We start from the raw sequence: 18,391 nt of genomic DNA on the forward strand, positions 1-18,391 counted from the left end.
AACATTCTTGGGTTGACCTCAGCTAGATGTCTAGTCATCAATTCTCTTTAGTCACTTGTTGTTAGCAATACTTGTTGCTATTAATAATATTGCTCGAAACTATTTTAAAAAAAACTAACAAAGAAGATGACAACAACAAAAGAGACAGATAAATATCAGTCTATCACCAAACAATTCAAAACATTCAAAGATAACAAATATCCGTTATGTGATAATATATATATATATGTTATTGCCATATGTCTCTCTTACAAGTCCCTTTCTTCTATAGCGCGACCAATAATCGAATCAATCTATCAAGATCTCAAGAGAATACAACGATCAAAGAGTATTCTATCGATGGATCACCATTTGCCAGAAATCTATATGCAGAAAGACCAAGTACCAGATTCTTTATGTCTGAAGTCCGTGTTCAGAAAAACAAGAAAGAACTTCACACAGCCATTTGTTTGCCATCAATGATTCCACATATCGATAAATACCAAATTCACAGTATTGATTGTATGTATTATTACCTTTTATCTATCCATTTATGATATATTCACACCCCCGGAGTTAACTCGCTCGTCGATTTTATTTCATTTATTATTATTATTATTAGATAACCGAATTCATATCGAACAATCATGTCAAGTATTGACAGGATCACCATATATTAAAACTGTCAAGTTGGTTGGAGATCATTATGAGTCCTACGACTACGAGCTATTCAATCGATTCACACTCAGTCTGCCCAATCTTGAATGTCTTCGTATTGATGTTACTTCAATGCCAAAGCATATATCGATGGTCGTTGAACTGTTAAAAAGAAATCAAATCCAACACATGACAATTGGTGGTGTGAAATCAAATTTACATACCCAAATGGTATCAATATTCGATGCAGTCAAAACAAACAAATCACTCATCTCTTTGAAAATCAATGGTTCGTCAAGTTTATTATTATTATAGATGTTATCTATTTTTCTAATTTCTGTTTTATTCTTTCCACTTGTTGAAATGCAAATATCTAGTTATGCATGGACACTTTTCATATATTTGTGAAAGATTAAAAGAGATTCACAGCTATACAACTTTGAAATATGTTTATTTTACCAATATAGGGAGTGACCACGATCCAATACTAGCACAATCATTAGAGACTGATTATGGATATATAATACGATCTATCCCCTTGGGGCTATCACGCTATGCCAATAAAATTCATACACAATAGAAATATGGAAATACATATCAATTTGAAACAACTGTAATAATAATAACAAATCACATAATAATAATAATAATATAAAATTAAAATAAATGAGAGAATAAAAATGTATTAAAAATCAATCAAAAAAAAAAAAAGAAAAAGAAAAGGAAAAAAAGAATATCCATAGATCAAAATGAACAAATATAGAATATCATATAGATATATAGAACCATATGGGTTAAAAAAATTATTATTCTATATTTTAAAAAATGATTTCATTATCCAAATTTGGTGGTTTACAAATTCGTTTTTTTTGAATTGTTTTTCGGTTTTCTGTAAATAATAAAAAGTATTGGTGGATCAACCGTTAACGATTACGAATACCTATACCAAAAAGATTTTTATATATACATTTATAAAATTATAGATATGATTCAAAAAGAAGAAGAAGAAAAAGAAAGATTTAATTTATATTATCAATTCAATTCAAGATGATATAGATATTATTTGTTTATTATTGACATGCAAGAGATTATTCAATATTTTAAAGTTGACTAGATTACCCATTCGATTCAAATAATATAATAAATAATTTGGTAATTTTGGATTTAATAAATTAGAATTGATTTACATTCAAGGTGATCAAAACTTGGAGGTAAACAGATTGACCGATAGGTGTCGGGATGACTCATCCACTGGGACCACCAATCAATTCTTTTTAAAATCATTCAAAACAATATTTAAACAATCGATTCAGCATCATTTGGTCATTGGTGGAGTCACTTGGGGTGCAGGATCAGACAATGTAGCCAAATACAATCATCATTTTCAATCGTTGGACAATCATTTATTTGACAGAGTATTTTGTAAAAGTAAAACAGATATTGTAGAAATTCCAACCACCACTGGAAAGTTTGAATGTTTCTCAGTCTTGTCAAATACGATAATCTATCATTAGACTTTTACGAAAAATATATGGAGGAATTTGTTTTTGACAATGTTGACGATAGCATCAAATCACTTGTACTACCAAAATCACTCAAGAGATTTGGAACCAACGATCTTAGAATATTGGACGAGAACCATTTCAAGTATCCACCAACCCTAGAAACTTTAAAATTGTATTCTCCTCAATTGGTACTCACCCACCAAATCAACAATGAAATCAAAGTGTATCCAGATTTCCCAACGACTCTTCGTTCGCTTACTCTATCGTACATACGTACTGAAATGCAAGATTATACTGGCCCAGTCGACTTTTCACTCAAACATCTTGGTCAATTAGAGTATTTGACAATTCGGTCTTGTCAAAAGGGAATTATTGGTAGAATTGACTTGCCAGATTCCGTCAAACATTTATCAGTCAGATATATGCCATCTAGTGGAAACAGTCCTATTTCATTACCGCCAAATCTCCAATCACTTCATATCAATATGGAAATAATCAACTCACCTCTTCCAACGACAATCACCAATCTATCTTTATATTATTGTCCATACATTCAACCTGGATTCATCCCAATCAATGTTAAAAAATTACATCTTTCATTTGCTCATGTTCATAATGATTTGGTTAGAGGATCAATACCTTACAATGTAGAAGATTTAACCATTCAAAATTATATTCTACCCAATTCAACCACTTTATCATCATGTTTTCCAACAACCAATCTTGTTAAATTAACCATTAAAAAAAGTGATTTTAAAATGACACAACTTCCACCCAACCTACAATCCTATGTCATTCATTGGGGAAATCCATCACTTCTTCCAACAGAGTATCCACCATCTTTAACTCATCTAACATTATCAGACATTCATTTAATTTGTAAAGCACCATCTACAATCAATCATTTATCAGTTCAATTAAAATATGGTTCAACTATTACAATCATTCCAAACCCAATACCGAATAATATTAAAACCCTAGAATTGGATATTCAAAGAGAACATGATTATAAATTATCATTGGATGAAATTCTACAATCTCAAATTGATACTATTAAATTATTTAATTTCTCAATTTCAATTAGAAAGTTTAAAGACCAATATCAAACTGTTCTATTTTTGGAAAAAGGATCATTATATGGTGCATTTTTAAATCGAAATCAAAAATATTATTTATCAATTCAAAAAGGTTTACCAACTATAGAAATAAATAAATAATAATTAAATAAATAAACAATAATTAAATAATTAAATAAATAAATAATATTTTTAGTTGTACAAAATGGAATTACAATGGTACAAATTGTATATATATTCCCCTCTTTATTATATTATCATCTTTTTTTGTTTAGAAAAGAAGTACAATGGATGAAATGGCAGCCAATGAAATCATTGAGGCCTTGATCATACCAGCATCACCAGTGGTGTTGTCGGTTGTAGTGTCGGCGGTGGTGGTGTCGGCAGTAGATGTAGCAGAAGTAGTGTCGGTAGTGGTAGCAGAGGTTGTGTCGGCAGTAGTGGCAGAAGTAGTGTCGGCAGTGGTTGATGCAGTAGTAGAGGCGGTGGTAGCAGAGGTAGTATCAGCAGTGGTCGAGGCAGTGGTTGATTATTAATTATATATATATATGAAATTATTGTGATTATTATTAATTATTAATATTATTAATTATTAATATTATTAATATTTGTTGATTGTGAATTGAAGAATGTACATTTTATTTATATATTAATCAAATGATAATGATGGTATGTTGGTGTCTGCACCAGATTGTTGAAACATTGTAAAATGGTGTTGAGCATTTCTTGGTTGGTATTTAATCCTTGGCCACTTGCCAATAGCAAGATTGGTGTTGATTTGTTGTTCCATTGTCTTATTAATGAAATTAAGAGGTTTGACATGATCAATGAATTCTTTTCTAAAGTTGTTGCATTGGGGATCATCTGAACGAAAGTATGCGTTGAATGTGGAGCTAATAACAATAAGAAAGATAGTGTATAGACGACCAGCCTCTGGCTCGATATTGTGGAGTGCAATGATGAATGAGAGGTCACGAGTACGAGCTACTAGCAGTAGAGTGGCATAACTCAATGGAATCTTGCAGACTTTGTGGAGACACCTAATAGAGTTGATTTGTTTGTTTTGAATGGCCACCGTCATAGTATGTTCATTGAGTTGACGGTCAAAGTGATATTTAGATATAGGTTTTGCAAGCATTGGGATACATGAACCTGCATGCATATGTATTGTCTCGATAATATCTGCTATTCCATTCTTTGCCAAATATGAGAAATCTACACATTCTAGCCAATTCTCTGTTGGGTCAAAGTCGATGAGATCGTCGAGTAGTTGAGCCAACAAATCAGTGCCAGTCATCGGCTGTATATGACCCCAATAATCCTTTTGTGGTTTGGCTGCTCGTGGAACCAACTCATTTTTGTAATGGTTTCTGTCGAGCATTGGAAACACCGACTTGGCATAGTTGTAAAACTCTACGTTATTTGATTTGATTACGTGTTGCCAAGTATAGATGTTTGAAACTGATTGGATTGATTCGGGTCGCAACCCTCTTTCTTTCAAGAAATCAAACGCCCTACAATACAGCCATATGTCTCTATAGTTTCGTCTGTTGTATGATATGGCATCTATTACTGACGCAACAGGTATATCCTTGCAATAGGTATCATAATGAGATTTAAAGAGATCGACTGTGAGAAACTCACAATAAAAGATTGACACTATGTTATTGTTATTGCCTTTGCTTTTAATGAATTGTAATGGATCTTCCATGTACATTTTTATAGTCTTTGCAGCACTAGAGCTGATCAGAACTACCCGATCATCTTCTGATAGATAATCTTTAATCTTTGAACATATCAATCTTCTTAGCACTATGTTATTCCATACTCTTCTAAATAGTGTTTCATCAACCTTCATTATTCTTTTGTCTTCCTAAGAATTGTAATGTCATCTAAATATATATATATTATTATTATTATTAATCCTATTATTATTTATCTGTATCTCCTTATCATCTACTGATTTGCTTTTCGTGCTTCAGGGCACATGCAAAGCGAAGATGCTTTTGATCAAAAAAAATGTCTTTATTCTTAGAGAATCATATCTTCTTCTTTTCTCTTTAAAAAAAGATAAAATAAATAATTAAATAATAATATTGTTTGGATTTAATGATTGTACATTTCATTTATATATTAATCAAATGATAATGATGGTATATTGGTGTCGTCACCAGATTGTTGAAATATTGTAAAATGGTGTTGAGCATTTCTTGGTTGGTATTTGATCCTTGGCCACTTGCCAATAGAAAAATCGGTGTTGATTTGTTGTTCCAGTATCTTATTAATGAAATTAAGAGGTTTAACATGATCGATGAATTCTTTTCTAAAGATATAGCATTGGGGATCATTTGGTGGAAAGTGTAGGCCGAAATTGAAGCTAACTACATGAAGAAAGATAGTATATAGACGGCCAGCTTCAGGCTCGATATTATGCAATGCAATGATGAATGGGAGGTCACAGGTACGAGCTACCAGCATTAGATTTGCATGACTCAATGGAATATTGAAAACTTTGTAGAGACACCGAATTGAGTTGATTTGTTTGTTTTGGATAGCCACCATCATTGTGTGTTCATTGAGTTGACGGCCACTTTGACTTTGATATTTAGATATATATTTAGGTTTTACAAGCATTGGGATACATGAGCCTGCATGCTTATGTATAGTCTCGAGGATATCTACTAATCCATTCTCTGCCAAATACGAGAAATTAACGCGCTCTAACCAATTCTCGGTTGGATCCAAGTCGATAAGATCGTCGAGTAATTGAGCCAATAAATCAGTGCCAGGCAATCGATGTACACTTTTACTCCAAGGATCATTTTCTGGTTGTGTTGCTATTGGAACCAAATCATCTAGGAAATGGTGTCTCTCGAGCATTGGAAGCACCGATTTGGCATAGTTGTAAAACTCTACGTTATTTGATTTGATTACGTTTCGCCAAGTATAGATGCTTGTCATTGATTCAGGCTTTATACCTCTGTCTTTGAAAATATCAAACGCCCTACGAAACAACCATGTGTCTATATAGCTTCTTCTGTTGACTGATAAGGCATCTATTACTGCTGCAACAGGTACTTTTGAGCAATAGGTATCAAAATACATCATACAGAGATCGACTGTGAGGCACTCACAATAAAAGAGTGACAATATGCTATTGTTATTGCTTTTAATGAATTGTGATGGATCAGCCTTGTACCTTTCTATAACCTTTGCAGGGCCAGTGATCAAAGCAACACGATCCTCTTTTGATAGATAATCTTTAATCTTTGAACATATCAACCTTTGTAGCACTATGTTATTCCATACTCTTCGAAATAGTGTTTCATCTATCTTTGTCTTTACTTTTTCATCATTATTCTTATTCTTTTGTCTTCCTAAGATTTGTAATGTCATCTAAATATTCTTCTTATTATTTATCTGTATCTCCTTAGCATCGACTGAGCAGCTGATTTGAAATGATCATCCATTTGCACAAAGAAAGATATTTAAAAAAAATTGATTTTACGAAAAAAAAAAAAGACAAATAATAATTATATTGTTTGATTAAAGAATATACATTTATATATCATCAAATGATAATGATGGTATGTTGGTGTTGTCACCATATCGTTGAAATATTGCAAAATGTTGTTGAGTATTTGCTGGTTGGTTTTTGTTTCTTGGATGCTTGCCAATAGCAAGATTGGTGTTGATTTGTTGCTCCAGTATCTTATCAATGAAATTAAGAGGTTTAACATGATTGATGAATTCTGTTCTAAAGTTATTGCATCGGAGATCATTTGGTGGAAAGTATAAGTTGAATCTAAAGTTAATGACATGAAGAAAGATAGTGTATAGACGACCAGCTTCAGGCTCGATATTGTGCAGTGCAATGATGAATGAGAGGTCACATGTACGAGCCACTGCCATTAGAGTTGCAAAACTGAATGGAACCTTGTTGACAAGGTAGAGACGCCTAATCGAGTCGATTTTTCTGTGTTGGATGGCTACGATCATAGTATATTCATCGAAATGTGGGGGTACTTTTGAATTACATGGAATGAATGGACCTGCATGAGCCACGATCGTCTCTAGAATATTTACCGATCCATTCTCTGCCAAATATGAGAAATCTACACACTCTAACCAATTCTCTGTTGGGTTCAAGTCGATGAGATCGTCGAGTAATTGAGCCAACAATTCAGTTCCAGGATGAGGGTGGATAGTGTAACTCCAAGTATTTACCCTCGTTGGAGATTTGGCTGCTAATGGAACCACAGAGCATTTTATTCTTAAGAACTCGGGCATTGGAAACACCGATTTTACATAGTTGTACAAATCTACATTATTTGATTCGATTACATTTCGCCACATATGGATAGTTGCCATTGATTCAGGCTCCATACCTCTTTCTTTCAAGTAATCAAATACACTACGAAACAGCCATATGTCTCTATAGTTTCGTCTGTTGAGTGACAAAACTTCTAAAGCTGTTGAAATACGTATTTCCTTACAATGGGTATTAAAATACGATTTAAAGAGATCGACTGTGAGAAACTCACAACCAAAGAGAGCATATTCACGCCTGTCCTTGAAGAGAGAGCTCTGAATGAATTGAAATGGATCAGCCTGGTACCTTTCTATGTCACTTGCAGCTCCAGGTTTGGTAAGAAGAGCACGATCCTCTTTTGATAGATAATCTTTAATCTTTGAACATATCATTCTTTTTAACACTATGTTATTCCATACTCTTCTAAATAGTATTTCATCAATCTTTGTCTTTACTTTTTCATCATCATCAATATTCTTTTTTCTTCCTAAGAACTTTAATTTCATCTAAATATATATAGATATATTATTATTATTATTAATTATCTTTATCTCCTTATCATCGACTGCTTTGAAATGAAGAAGATCATGCGATAAAAAAACAAAAAAAAAAAGACATATAAATAAAATAATAATATCGTTGGATTAAAGAATGTATATATTAATCAAATGATAATGATGGTATATTGGTGTCTTTATCAGATTGTTGAAACATTGTAAGATATTGTTGGGTATTTGTTGTTGGTTGGTATTTGATCCTTGGCCACTTGCCAATAGCGTTATAATTGATGATTTGTTGCTCCAATCTCTTATCAATGAAATTAAGAGGTTTAACATGATCGATGAATTCTTTTCTAAAATCTTTGCATTGGGAATCATTTGAATGGACGTATGCGTTGAATGTGGAGCTAACTACATGAATAAAGATAGTGTATAGACGACCTGCTCCTGGCTCGATATTGTGGAGTGCAATGATGAATGAGAGGTCACAAGAACGAGCTGCGAGTAATAGAGTCTCGTAACTCAATGGAATCTTGAAGACTTTGTAGAGACAACGAATAGATTCGATTTGTTTTTGTTGGATGGCTACTTTCATTGTTCCTTCATTGAGTTGATGACCCAAGCGATAATTTGGAGGTTTTACAGTCAATGGGATACATGGAGCTGCATGCATATGTATTGTCTCGAGGATATCTACTAATCCATTATATGCCAAATACGAGAAATCTACATACTCTAGCCAATTCTCGGTTGGATCCAAATCGATGAGATCGCCGAGTAATTGAGCCAACACAGCAGTACCAGGTATTGATGGAAGGATACCTACACCCCAATGATCTCGTTGTGTTGCATATGAAACCAAGTAGTTTTTGAAATGGTGTCTCTCGAGCATTGGAAGCACCGACTTTGCATAGTTGTACAACTCGACATTATTTGATTTGATTACGTTTCGCCAAGTATAGATGCTTGATAATGATGCGGGTTTTATACCTCTGTCTTTCAAGATATCAATTACCCTACGAAACAGCCATGTGTCTCTACTGTGTCGGTTGTTGTGTGAAAAGGCCTCTATTACCTCTAAAATACTTGTTTCCTTGCAATAGGTATCAAAATGCAATTTAAAGAGATCGGCCGTGAGAAACTCACAATCAAAGATTGACAATAGTCGATTACTTTGAACGAATTGTAATGTATCAGCCTTGTACCTTTCTATAGTCTTTGCAGCACTAGAGCTGATCAGAACTGCCCGATCTTCTTTTGATAGATAATCTTTAATCTTTGAACATATCAATCTTCTTAGCACTATGTTATTCCAAACTCTTCTAAATAATGTTTCATCAACCTTTGTCTTTACTTTTACATCATCATCATTCTTTTGTCTTCCTAAGAATTGTAATGTCATCTAAATATATAGATATATAATATTATTATTAATTATTTGTATCTCCTATCATAGACCGATTTGCTTTTCGAAATGAAGATGAGTTCTGCACAACAAAGGTCAAAATTGTTTTCAAATGCTCTATTACTAAGTGTCATTATTATTCTTAGTACTATTAATAATCATTTATCTATGTCATTGTTATTATTATTGTTGTTATGTTCACCTCTCCGATGGCAGGCGTTACCAACAAACAAACACCTTACCGTTTGGATAGATAGCCAAACTCAACAAGAAGTTATTCTTTATTTTTAGATTGGATCGAGCCCTTGCAGAATGTACATTTCATTTATATATCATCAAATGATAATAATGGAATGTTGGTGTCATCACTAGATTGTTGTTGAAACATTGCAAAATGTTGTTGGATATATGTTGGTTGGTAATCGAGCCTTGGCCACTGCCTTAAATCAACATAATTGTTGTTGATTTGTCGTTGCAGTCTCTTGTGAATGTAATTAAGGGGTTTAACATGATTGATGAATGCTTCTCTAAAGTTTTCGCATCTAAAATCATCTGCATGGAGATATACATTGAATTTGGAGCTAATAGCAAGAAGAAAGATAGTGTATAGACGACCTGCTGCAGGCTCGATATTATTCAATGCAATGATGAATGGGAGGTCACAGGTACGAGCTGCTGCCATTAGGGCCTTGTGACTCAATGGAATCTTGAAGGATTTGTAGAGACACTTAATAGATTCGATTCGTTTTCTTTGGATGACCAGCATCATTGTCCGTTCATTGAGTTGACGACCAAGGCTATATTGGGAATAAGGTTTTGCAAGATAGGGGATACACGGCATTGCATACATCGCTATAGTCTCGAGGATATCTACTTTTTCCATCAGTGCCAAATACGAGAAATCTACACACTCTAACCAATTCTCTGTTGGGTCCAAGTCGATGAGATCTTGGAGTAGTTCAGCCAACACATCAGTGCCAGTCAATGGATAGATAGTTTTATTCCAACTATATGGCATGGCTGCTCGTGGAACCAAATCTTTTTTGATAGACTCTCTAGTGGGCATTGGAAGTACCGACTTTACATAGTTGTACAAATCTACATTATTTGATTCGATCACGTGTCGCCAAGTATTAACGGTTGACATTGATTCGGGTTTTATACCTCTGTCTTTCAAGATATCGATTACCCTACGAAACAACCATGTGTCTCTACTGTGTCGGTTGTTGTGTGAAAAGGCATCCATTACTTCTGAAATACTTGTTTCCTTGCAATAGGTATCAAAATGCAATTTAAAGAGATCGACTGTGAGAAACTCACAATAAAAGATTGCTACGAGGCTACCGTAATTGCTTCTAATGAATTGTGTTATGTCAGCCTTGTACATCTCTATGTTACTTGCAGCACCCGATCTAATCAACGCAGCACGATCTTTTGTTGATAGATAATCTTTAATCTTTGAACATATCAATCTTTGTAATACCTTGTTATTCCAAACTCTTCTAAATAATGTTTCATCAATCTTTACTTTTTCATCATTCTTATTCTTTTGTCTTCCTAAGAATTGTAATGTCATCTAAATATATATTATTATTATTATTTATTTGTATCTCCTTATCATCGACTGATTTCCTTTAGTGCTCCACAGTGCATAACAAGTGAAGAAGATGAGAAAAAATAAAAAAAAGACAATAATTAAATAATAGTATTGTTGGATTAGAATTTAAAGAATGTACATTTATATATTATCAAATGATAATGATGGTATTTGGGTATCGTGTTGTTGAAACATTGTAAAATGGTGTTGGGTATTTCTTGGTTGGTATTTGATCCTTGGCCACTTGCCAATAGCAAGATCAGTGTTGATTTGTTGTTCAAGTCTCTTGTTGATGTAATTAAGAGGTTTCACATGATCAATGAATTCTTTTCTAAAGTTGTTGCATCTAAAATCATCTGAACGAAGGTATGCGTTGAATGTGGAGCTAATGACATGAAGAAAGATGGTGTATAGACGACCGGCTTCAGGCTCGATATTGTGCAATGCAATAATGAATGAGAGGTCACAAGTACGAGCTGCTAGCATTAGAGTCTCGTGACTAAATGGAATCTTGAAGAGTTTGTAGAGACACTTAATAGATTCGATTTGATTGTTTTGGATAGCCACCATCATTGTGTGTTCATTGAGTTGACAACGACTCTGCTTGTCAGAGACAGAAAGTTGTATACATGAGCCTGCATGCATATGTATTGTCTCGAGGATATCTACTAATCCATTCTCTGCCAAATACGAGAAATCTACCAACTCTAACCAATTATCAGTTGGGTCAAAGTCGATGAGATCTTGGAGTAATCGAGCCAATAAATCAGTGCCGGTCATTGGTTGTACACTTTTACTCCAAGGATCATTTTCTGGTTTGGCTGCTCGTGGAACCATCTCATTTTTGAAATGGTGTCTGTCGAGCATTGGAAGTACCGACTTGGTATAGTTGTACAACTCGACATTATTTGATTTAATCACACTTCGCCAAATATAGACAACATTAGCAGATTCCATTGATTCAGGTCGCAAACCTCTGTCTTTTAATATATCAAACGCCCTACGAAACAGCCATGTGTCTCTATAGTTTCGTCTGTTGATTGACAAGGCATTTATTACTGCTGCAACACTTATTTCCTTGCAATAGGTATCATAATGAAATTTAAAGAGATCGGCCGTGAGGAACTCATAATAAAAGATTGCAACGAGGTTACTATTGCTATGGCTCTGAATGAATTGTAATGGATCGGCCTTGTACCTTTCTATTACACTTGCAAGGCCCGATCCAATCAAAGCAACACGATCTTCTTTTGATAGATAATCTTTAATCTTTGAACATATCAATCTTCTTAGCACTATGTTATTCCACACTCTTCTAAATAGTGTTTCATCAATCTTTGTCTTTACTTTTACATCATCATCATTCTTCCGTCTTCCTAAGAACTGTGATGTCATCTAAATATATATATATATAAATATACTATTATTCTGATTATTATTATTTATCTGTATCTCCTTATCATCGACTGAGCAGCAAATATTTGCAAACTTCACATGAGTAAAAAAAAAAGAAGGTTGTGGAAAAAAAAATATATATACATTTCATTCATTTACATTATCTAGTATCATCAACATCATCAAATGAAAAGGTTGATATTTGGGGATCGTGTTGTTGGAATATTGAAAAATGTTGTTCAGTATTTTTGGGTTGGTAGATGACTCGCGCGGTCGCATCCAAGGTGGCAGTGTCGGTGAAACATTTGAGGTTGTGGTCTAGGTAATTGAGTGATTTGACATGGTCGGTGAACTCCTTTCTAAAGTTTTTGCATTTTGATACACTATGAGGTGAGATGGCAAAGTATTGGCTGAATTTGGAGCTCATAACATGAAGAAAGATGGTGTATAGACGACCGGCTTCTGGCTCGATATTGTGTAGTGCAATGATGAATGGGAGGTCGCATGTACGAGCTATTGCCATCAGAGTTGAAAGAGTCAATGGAATCTTGGAGACTTTGTAGAGACACTTTATGAATGCGATTTGTTTGTGTTGAATGGCTACCGTCATTGTATGTTCTGTTAGGTGACGGTCGAGATATTGAACCTGTTGTGATTTGGATACGTATCCGGGTGGAGTGGGTGTAAGTGTACGTGGAATATATGAGCCTGCATGCATCTCTATCGTCTCGAGGATATCTACTAATCCATGCTCTGCCAAATACGAAAAATTGACACGTTCTAACCAATTCTCTGATGGATCGAAATCGATGAGATCTTGGAGTAGTTCAGCCAATAATTCAGTACCAGTCATTGGATGAATGGCACGATAATTATCTTGTGATGGTTTGGCCGATAGAGGGACCAACTCTTTTTTGAAATGGTGTATGCCAGTGGCGGGCATTGGAAACTTTGATTTTACATAGTTGTACCATTCTACATTATTTGATTTGATGACATTTCTCCAAGTATTAACAGTTGCCATTGATTCAGGCTCCATACCTCTTTCTTTCAATATATCAAATACTCTACGAAACAACCATGTGTCTCTATAGTTTCGTTTGTTGTAAGACAAATCGTCAATGACCGATTGTCCTCTAGTTGTCTTCTTTTGATAACTGTCATAATGAGATATAAAGAGATCGACAGTGAGGAAGTAACAACTATACAGTGCATAATCACCACCATATGCTCCATATAGACTATTACTTTTAATGAATTCCAATCTATCAGCTTTGTACCTTTCTATTACACCTGCAGCACCAGAACTGATCAAAACAGCACGATCATCTTTTGATAGATAATCTTTAATCTTTGAGCATATCAATCTTTGTAATACCTTGTTATTCCAAACTCTTCTAAATAATGTTTCATCAATCTTTGTCCATACTTTTACATTATCATCATCATTATTATTCTTTTGTCTTCCTAAGAATTGTGATGTCATATTATATTATCTATTTATCTATCTATCTAACTATCTATCAATCATGATACACATTGTATGTTATCAACACTAGTATCAGTCCTCTTGCAAAAATATGTGTATTAGAAAAAAATAAGAATATATTATACAAAAAAAAAAATCCAAGTTAATTTGTTTGTTTGGTTTAGTTTAGTTTAGTTATATTTGTTTTAAAAGGGTTGGGTTTAATATTAGTTTTATTTTATATATATATATGTGATCTATTCTTATTTCTTATTTCTTATTCCTTCTTAGGATTTGATTGTTTTTAGAGTAATTTTTGAATAAAGGTATAAAAAGCAAATTCAGAATTGGACAAACCACATTCATAGACGAAACGAGAGGCGAGGTAGCTGCCAAAGATGGCCTTGACGTATGGGACGGGGACACGCTCGATGATCTTGTCGACACCCAAGAGATTCAAGAGAACCTTGGGACAGGCCTCTGAGATGATACGCTTCTTGAGCGACTGGTTGTCCCAGAGTGGCGAGTCTTGGATGGCGTCGTTGAGGTGGTTGATCTTGTTGGAGATGAGATCCGAGAGGATGCAACGCGAGGTCTTTGTCTTTTCATGCTCGGCCCAGATACACTGGAACTCGAGACGGGCATTCTCTTCGATGGTGTGGTGCACGTCCTTGATGTAGGCTTGGTAAAAGGCGGGGGCCTCTTGGCCGTCCTTGACACACATGTGTTCCTTGAACTCGTCGTCGTTGAGTGCGAGCGCAGAGAGCACCTCGAGCGAAGACGAGGTGACACCTCCCTTGTTGGCCGAGGCGTCCTTGAAAATGATGGCGCCCTTTTCTTCGAGCATGAGACGGGCCTTTTGCGTAAAGAAGAGGTTGGCACCCTCGACGATGATTGGGAAACGTGATTCGCCGCTGTTGGTGAACAACGTGTTGACGTTGACGAGTTGGACCGACTCGGGACGACCGCCGCATGGCACAAAGATATCGGCCGACGACAATGGGTTGAGATGGAAGTTGTTACGGAAGATTAAGCCACTCTCGACAATCTCGCCGCTGGGCAACTTGACGTCGTTGTCTTGAACGTCGACAAAGAAGCCTTGGGCCGACAACTTGGACTTGTCAAAGTAACGGCCCATCTGACGCTTGCCGGCAAGACGAGTGATCTCTGCACGGTCCAAACCGACTGGATCGTAGAGTACTCCGGACCCGTCGACAATGCCGATCGTCTTGTCCTTGGATATCTTGATTTCGTTGGATCCGAGGTCACCGTCTGGACCACCCGTTTGGAACTTGGTGCAGGCGCTCTCGTCACGGCCGAGCTTGGCGAGTGTACCAAGTACATATTGATGGATGGAACGAGTAGTCATACCGTAGAGATCGTGTGGGATACCACCCTTGGACAGACTCTTGCCGGTGGTAAAGGCCTTCCAGAAATGTGCACCACGTTGCTTGGCATGCTCAGATGCCCAGTTCATAAAGTCGGCAGTACCTTCGTCTGGTCCGAGGAAGAGGATCTCCTCACGACCAAAATGATCGACAATCTCGTCGTTGGGCAACAACACGTCGACCAACGCGTCAATGTACTTGCGGAAGGCGACCTCGGCCTTGGACTGATGGTCGGCCGACAGGAGCACGGTGCCCTTGCTGCCACCTTCGGCAATGTCCTTGTTCTTGGACTGCTGGGTCGATGCAAGATTGTAATTCTCGTCAAACAACGAGCTGCTGTTGTGATCGTATTGAGTCATGTTTTGCGAACGGATCACACGGATACCACCACGTGCAATATCACGGAAACGAATGTGGAAACCACGGAACTCGGAACCGACGACAAAGAACACTGCGAATGGGGTGTTTTGGTATTCTTGCTTGGAGAGGAATCCTGGGTCGAGACGGAAGACAAGGGCAGTCTTGGTGGTCTTGTAAAAGTTGGTCTTGAGCAAATGACGGTTGAATTGGAGGATGGCGGTAAAGATTTGGGCGTCCAACTCGTTGTTGACGGTACGTTTGATCGTGTGGATAATGTCGGCACCGTGCTCAACGTCGTACTTGCTAGCACCTCCCTTGGTACCCTTGAAATGGAACTTTTCAAAGTCACCATACAACTGACGGATCAACTCTGGGTATTGCATGATGGCGTCACGTACACGACCCTCAGTAAAGGTGTCCTTGGAGAGACGTGTCTTGAGTTGGGCCAACATTGACTGCTTGGTCGAATCGTCGCCAATAGCCTGTGCCAATGCACTATACTCTGTTGCATAACGATTCAAAAATTGGTAGGCAAACTTCCATCCAACATATGCATAAGTAACCTCTGGGAATGATAATTGATGTGACAAGAATAATGATGTAAGTGATGTTCTTGGTAATACATATACAATTGATGCCTATAAAAAAAAAACAAACAAAAGTAAATAGAAATAGATAGATATTAATATACTTTCAAATATAATAGTTTGTTTGTTTGTTTAATATTTACTTGTTCAGCAATCTTTCCAATAAGGGTGTTGATGTCAACTTCAGGCTTGAGGGGACGGAGATAGATGGAATAGATGACGATACCATTGGAGAATTGTTCGACGTACTTGTGGGTGGCGTACATTTGGTGGTAGTGGTAGAGCTCAGAGATGGCAGACCAGTAGGAGTGGGTGGATCCACGACGGTAGGCAACGACGAGACGCGAGCCGTTGGTTTGGTAGGGGTAGTGCTTGATGACTGGGCCGAGCTTGTGGACGACCTCGTTCATGACCTCTTGGTAGATCTTTTTGGTGGCCTCTGAGGAACGCTCGAGGAACTGGAGATCTCCAATCTTGGCGAGATCGGCTTCGGTGGTCGAGACGGGTGTCTCGGATTGTGGGAAGATGGGTTTGGTGAGGTAGTAGAGACGGAGGTGGACGGGAGACTGACTCGACACGGTACCGGTGGTACGGTAACATGCAAGACGGTATCCGTGGGGTGGCAGGGAAGCAGGTGGTTTGGGCGAGTTGAGAGTAGTGGCAAAAGTGACGGGTGCTTGTTGTTGTGGGGTCTCGTCATGATACCCTTCGCCAAAGTACTGTGACTCGATGTACTGCTCGATCAACATGGCTGGAGAGTCACGTTTGCCCGGGTTGGATGGTGAGATAAAGGTGGCACTACCCTCGGTCTTGCTTTGCAATTGTACCTCGAGTTTGGCGCCGGTGGCGTGACTGACCATCTTGGCGGCGTACAACGAAAGGATGTGACGGGCAATGACAACAGCTGGTGTAGACTCAAAGTAGTTGCTGTCGATACCCAACTTGCAGTAGAACCAGTCGACTTCGGGGTCGACACGTGATGCCTCGAGCAGACGCTCGTTTTGGAGGATTGCCTTGACCTCTTGTGCTTGTTGCTTGAATGTGTTTTGCTCCAACAGTGCATGCAAGCTATTACTATCCTCGCTGGTAAAGTATACGGCTGTCTTGGCTGGTTGAACAGCAATCTCTTGACTAATGGTTAATCCTTGATTCATTTCTTTGCGCGTGAAATATATATATAATGTCTTGAAAAAGAAAAAGAAAATGAAGTAAAAGAAAGTAAGGATTTTGATCAATTAACACTACACTCTTTGTTGTGTCTATCTATGATATGATTAGTTGTGTGTTTAGTGTGTTTAGGGAAGAGGGAGAGGAAGAGACTTTGGTTATGGTTTAATGGGAAGTGAGCTATCAGGGATCCCCTTGAGCCAGACGCGAAGAATCTGTTGAAAAGTTTTAAAAAAACAGAGGTTGTTGAATAAAAAAAACAAAGATATCGATGATAATGATGATGATGATTTGATGGTATGGAAGGAATATTTGGTCATGGAACGTCTCGTCTCGCGAAGCCCCAAATGAATGTTTTGTTTGTAATGAATCAATTTAAACAACTAAATATTGAATGTCACATTTCATTATTGTCAATAGTTATTGTTTGTATCTTTATATCCACAGTCCCAATACTCTGTTGGTTGATTGGTTGGATAATCGGCTCATTATTTTGTTATTATTATTATTATTAATTACTATTATTATCTTTGTGACGACTCGTCAAATTTGAGTGAGGAAGAGTAAGAGAGGAGCAGACTCTAGTGTGCGAACAACCTTTAAGTAAGGGTAGTTTTATATCTTTATATAAAAGAAGATAGATACAGAGATACAATCTAGGTTTAATTTATAAACTTTACCTTTTTTTTTAGATATGAAAATTTAAATAAATAATCTAGATAAACAACAACAACAAAACAAAGAGATATGAAACAAAGGGGGTATATATAGAAAGAGAAAGAAAAGATATATATGTTAATAAAACTATTTAAATGAAATGAAAGAATGAATGAATGAATGATGATCGTTAATGAAGAGAGAAAGAAGGATAATAAAAATTCAAGTTTGGGTTAGGATCAATCCAAATTCCCCACCAACTACACCACACCCACAAAACGGCCGACCGAAGCGTCAATAGATGATGTGGTGACTTGATTCTTCCTCTTGTTGATCTC

General features: G+C 36.5%; 11 protein-coding genes across 11 annotated transcripts; 3 read left to right on the plus strand and 8 right to left on the minus strand.

Annotated features, from left to right (window-relative positions):
• Positions 1 to 239: 239 nt before the first annotated feature.
• On the plus strand, positions 240 to 1,687 carry DFA_00187 (uncharacterized protein; the record flags this gene model as incomplete). The annotated part of the gene is made up of 3 exons (XM_004357846.1): positions 240 to 501; positions 602 to 934; positions 1,620 to 1,687. 3 exons carry the CDS (start codon positions 240 to 242, stop codon positions 1,685 to 1,687), a joined length of 663 nt encoding a protein of 220 aa, XP_004357903.1.
• Positions 1,688 to 2,110: 423 nt separating this feature from the next.
• Positions 2,111 to 3,358, plus strand: DFA_00188 (uncharacterized protein; the record flags this gene model as incomplete). Its single annotated transcript, XM_004357847.1, has 1 exon — positions 2,111 to 3,358. The coding sequence occupies one exon, from the start codon at positions 2,111 to 2,113 to the stop codon at positions 3,356 to 3,358; it is 1,248 nt and encodes a 415-aa protein (XP_004357904.1).
• Positions 3,359 to 3,433: 75 nt separating this feature from the next.
• DFA_00189 (uncharacterized protein) lies at positions 3,434 to 3,753 on the plus strand (the record flags this gene model as incomplete). Its single annotated transcript, XM_004357848.1, has 2 exons — positions 3,434 to 3,445; positions 3,493 to 3,753. 2 exons carry the CDS (start codon positions 3,434 to 3,436, stop codon positions 3,751 to 3,753), a joined length of 273 nt encoding a protein of 90 aa, XP_004357905.1.
• Positions 3,754 to 3,866: 113 nt separating this feature from the next.
• DFA_00190 (uncharacterized protein) lies at positions 3,867 to 5,075 on the minus strand (the record flags this gene model as incomplete). Its single annotated transcript, XM_004357849.1, has 1 exon — positions 3,867 to 5,075. One exon carries the CDS (start codon positions 5,073 to 5,075, stop codon positions 3,867 to 3,869), a length of 1,209 nt encoding a protein of 402 aa, XP_004357906.1.
• A 275-nt stretch (positions 5,076 to 5,350) lies between these two features.
• On the minus strand, positions 5,351 to 6,613 carry DFA_00191 (uncharacterized protein; the record flags this gene model as incomplete). Its single annotated transcript, XM_004357850.1, has 1 exon — positions 5,351 to 6,613. The coding sequence occupies one exon, from the start codon at positions 6,611 to 6,613 to the stop codon at positions 5,351 to 5,353; it is 1,263 nt and encodes a 420-aa protein (XP_004357907.1).
• Positions 6,614 to 6,778: 165 nt separating this feature from the next.
• Positions 6,779 to 8,035, minus strand: DFA_00192 (uncharacterized protein; the record flags this gene model as incomplete). The annotated part of the gene is made up of 1 exon (XM_004357851.1): positions 6,779 to 8,035. One exon carries the CDS (start codon positions 8,033 to 8,035, stop codon positions 6,779 to 6,781), a length of 1,257 nt encoding a protein of 418 aa, XP_004357908.1.
• Positions 8,036 to 8,189: 154 nt separating this feature from the next.
• Positions 8,190 to 9,568, minus strand: DFA_00193 (uncharacterized protein; the record flags this gene model as incomplete). Its single annotated transcript, XM_004357852.1, has 2 exons — positions 8,190 to 9,431; positions 9,488 to 9,568. 2 exons carry the CDS (start codon positions 9,566 to 9,568, stop codon positions 8,190 to 8,192), a joined length of 1,323 nt encoding a protein of 440 aa, XP_004357909.1.
• Positions 9,569 to 9,759: 191 nt separating this feature from the next.
• DFA_00194 (uncharacterized protein) lies at positions 9,760 to 11,010 on the minus strand (the record flags this gene model as incomplete). The annotated part of the gene is made up of 1 exon (XM_004357853.1): positions 9,760 to 11,010. One exon carries the CDS (start codon positions 11,008 to 11,010, stop codon positions 9,760 to 9,762), a length of 1,251 nt encoding a protein of 416 aa, XP_004357910.1.
• A 162-nt stretch (positions 11,011 to 11,172) lies between these two features.
• DFA_00195 (uncharacterized protein) lies at positions 11,173 to 12,426 on the minus strand (the record flags this gene model as incomplete). Its single annotated transcript, XM_004357854.1, has 1 exon — positions 11,173 to 12,426. The coding sequence occupies one exon, from the start codon at positions 12,424 to 12,426 to the stop codon at positions 11,173 to 11,175; it is 1,254 nt and encodes a 417-aa protein (XP_004357911.1).
• A 160-nt stretch (positions 12,427 to 12,586) lies between these two features.
• On the minus strand, positions 12,587 to 13,912 carry DFA_00196 (uncharacterized protein; the record flags this gene model as incomplete). Its single annotated transcript, XM_004357855.1, has 1 exon — positions 12,587 to 13,912. One exon carries the CDS (start codon positions 13,910 to 13,912, stop codon positions 12,587 to 12,589), a length of 1,326 nt encoding a protein of 441 aa, XP_004357912.1.
• A 286-nt stretch (positions 13,913 to 14,198) lies between these two features.
• glud2 (NAD+ dependent glutamate dehydrogenase) lies at positions 14,199 to 17,383 on the minus strand (the record flags this gene model as incomplete). The annotated part of the gene is made up of 2 exons (XM_004357856.1): positions 14,199 to 16,280; positions 16,373 to 17,383. 2 exons carry the CDS (start codon positions 17,381 to 17,383, stop codon positions 14,199 to 14,201), a joined length of 3,093 nt encoding a protein of 1,030 aa, XP_004357913.1.
• Positions 17,384 to 18,391: the final 1,008 nt, after the last annotated feature.

Source organism: Cavenderia fasciculata (assembly GCF_000203815.1).
Source record: "Cavenderia fasciculata unplaced genomic scaffold Scf_Dfasci-F-a-11f03.f1-5, whole genome shotgun sequence".
Taxonomy (NCBI): domain Eukaryota; phylum Evosea; class Eumycetozoa; order Acytosteliales; family Cavenderiaceae; genus Cavenderia; species Cavenderia fasciculata.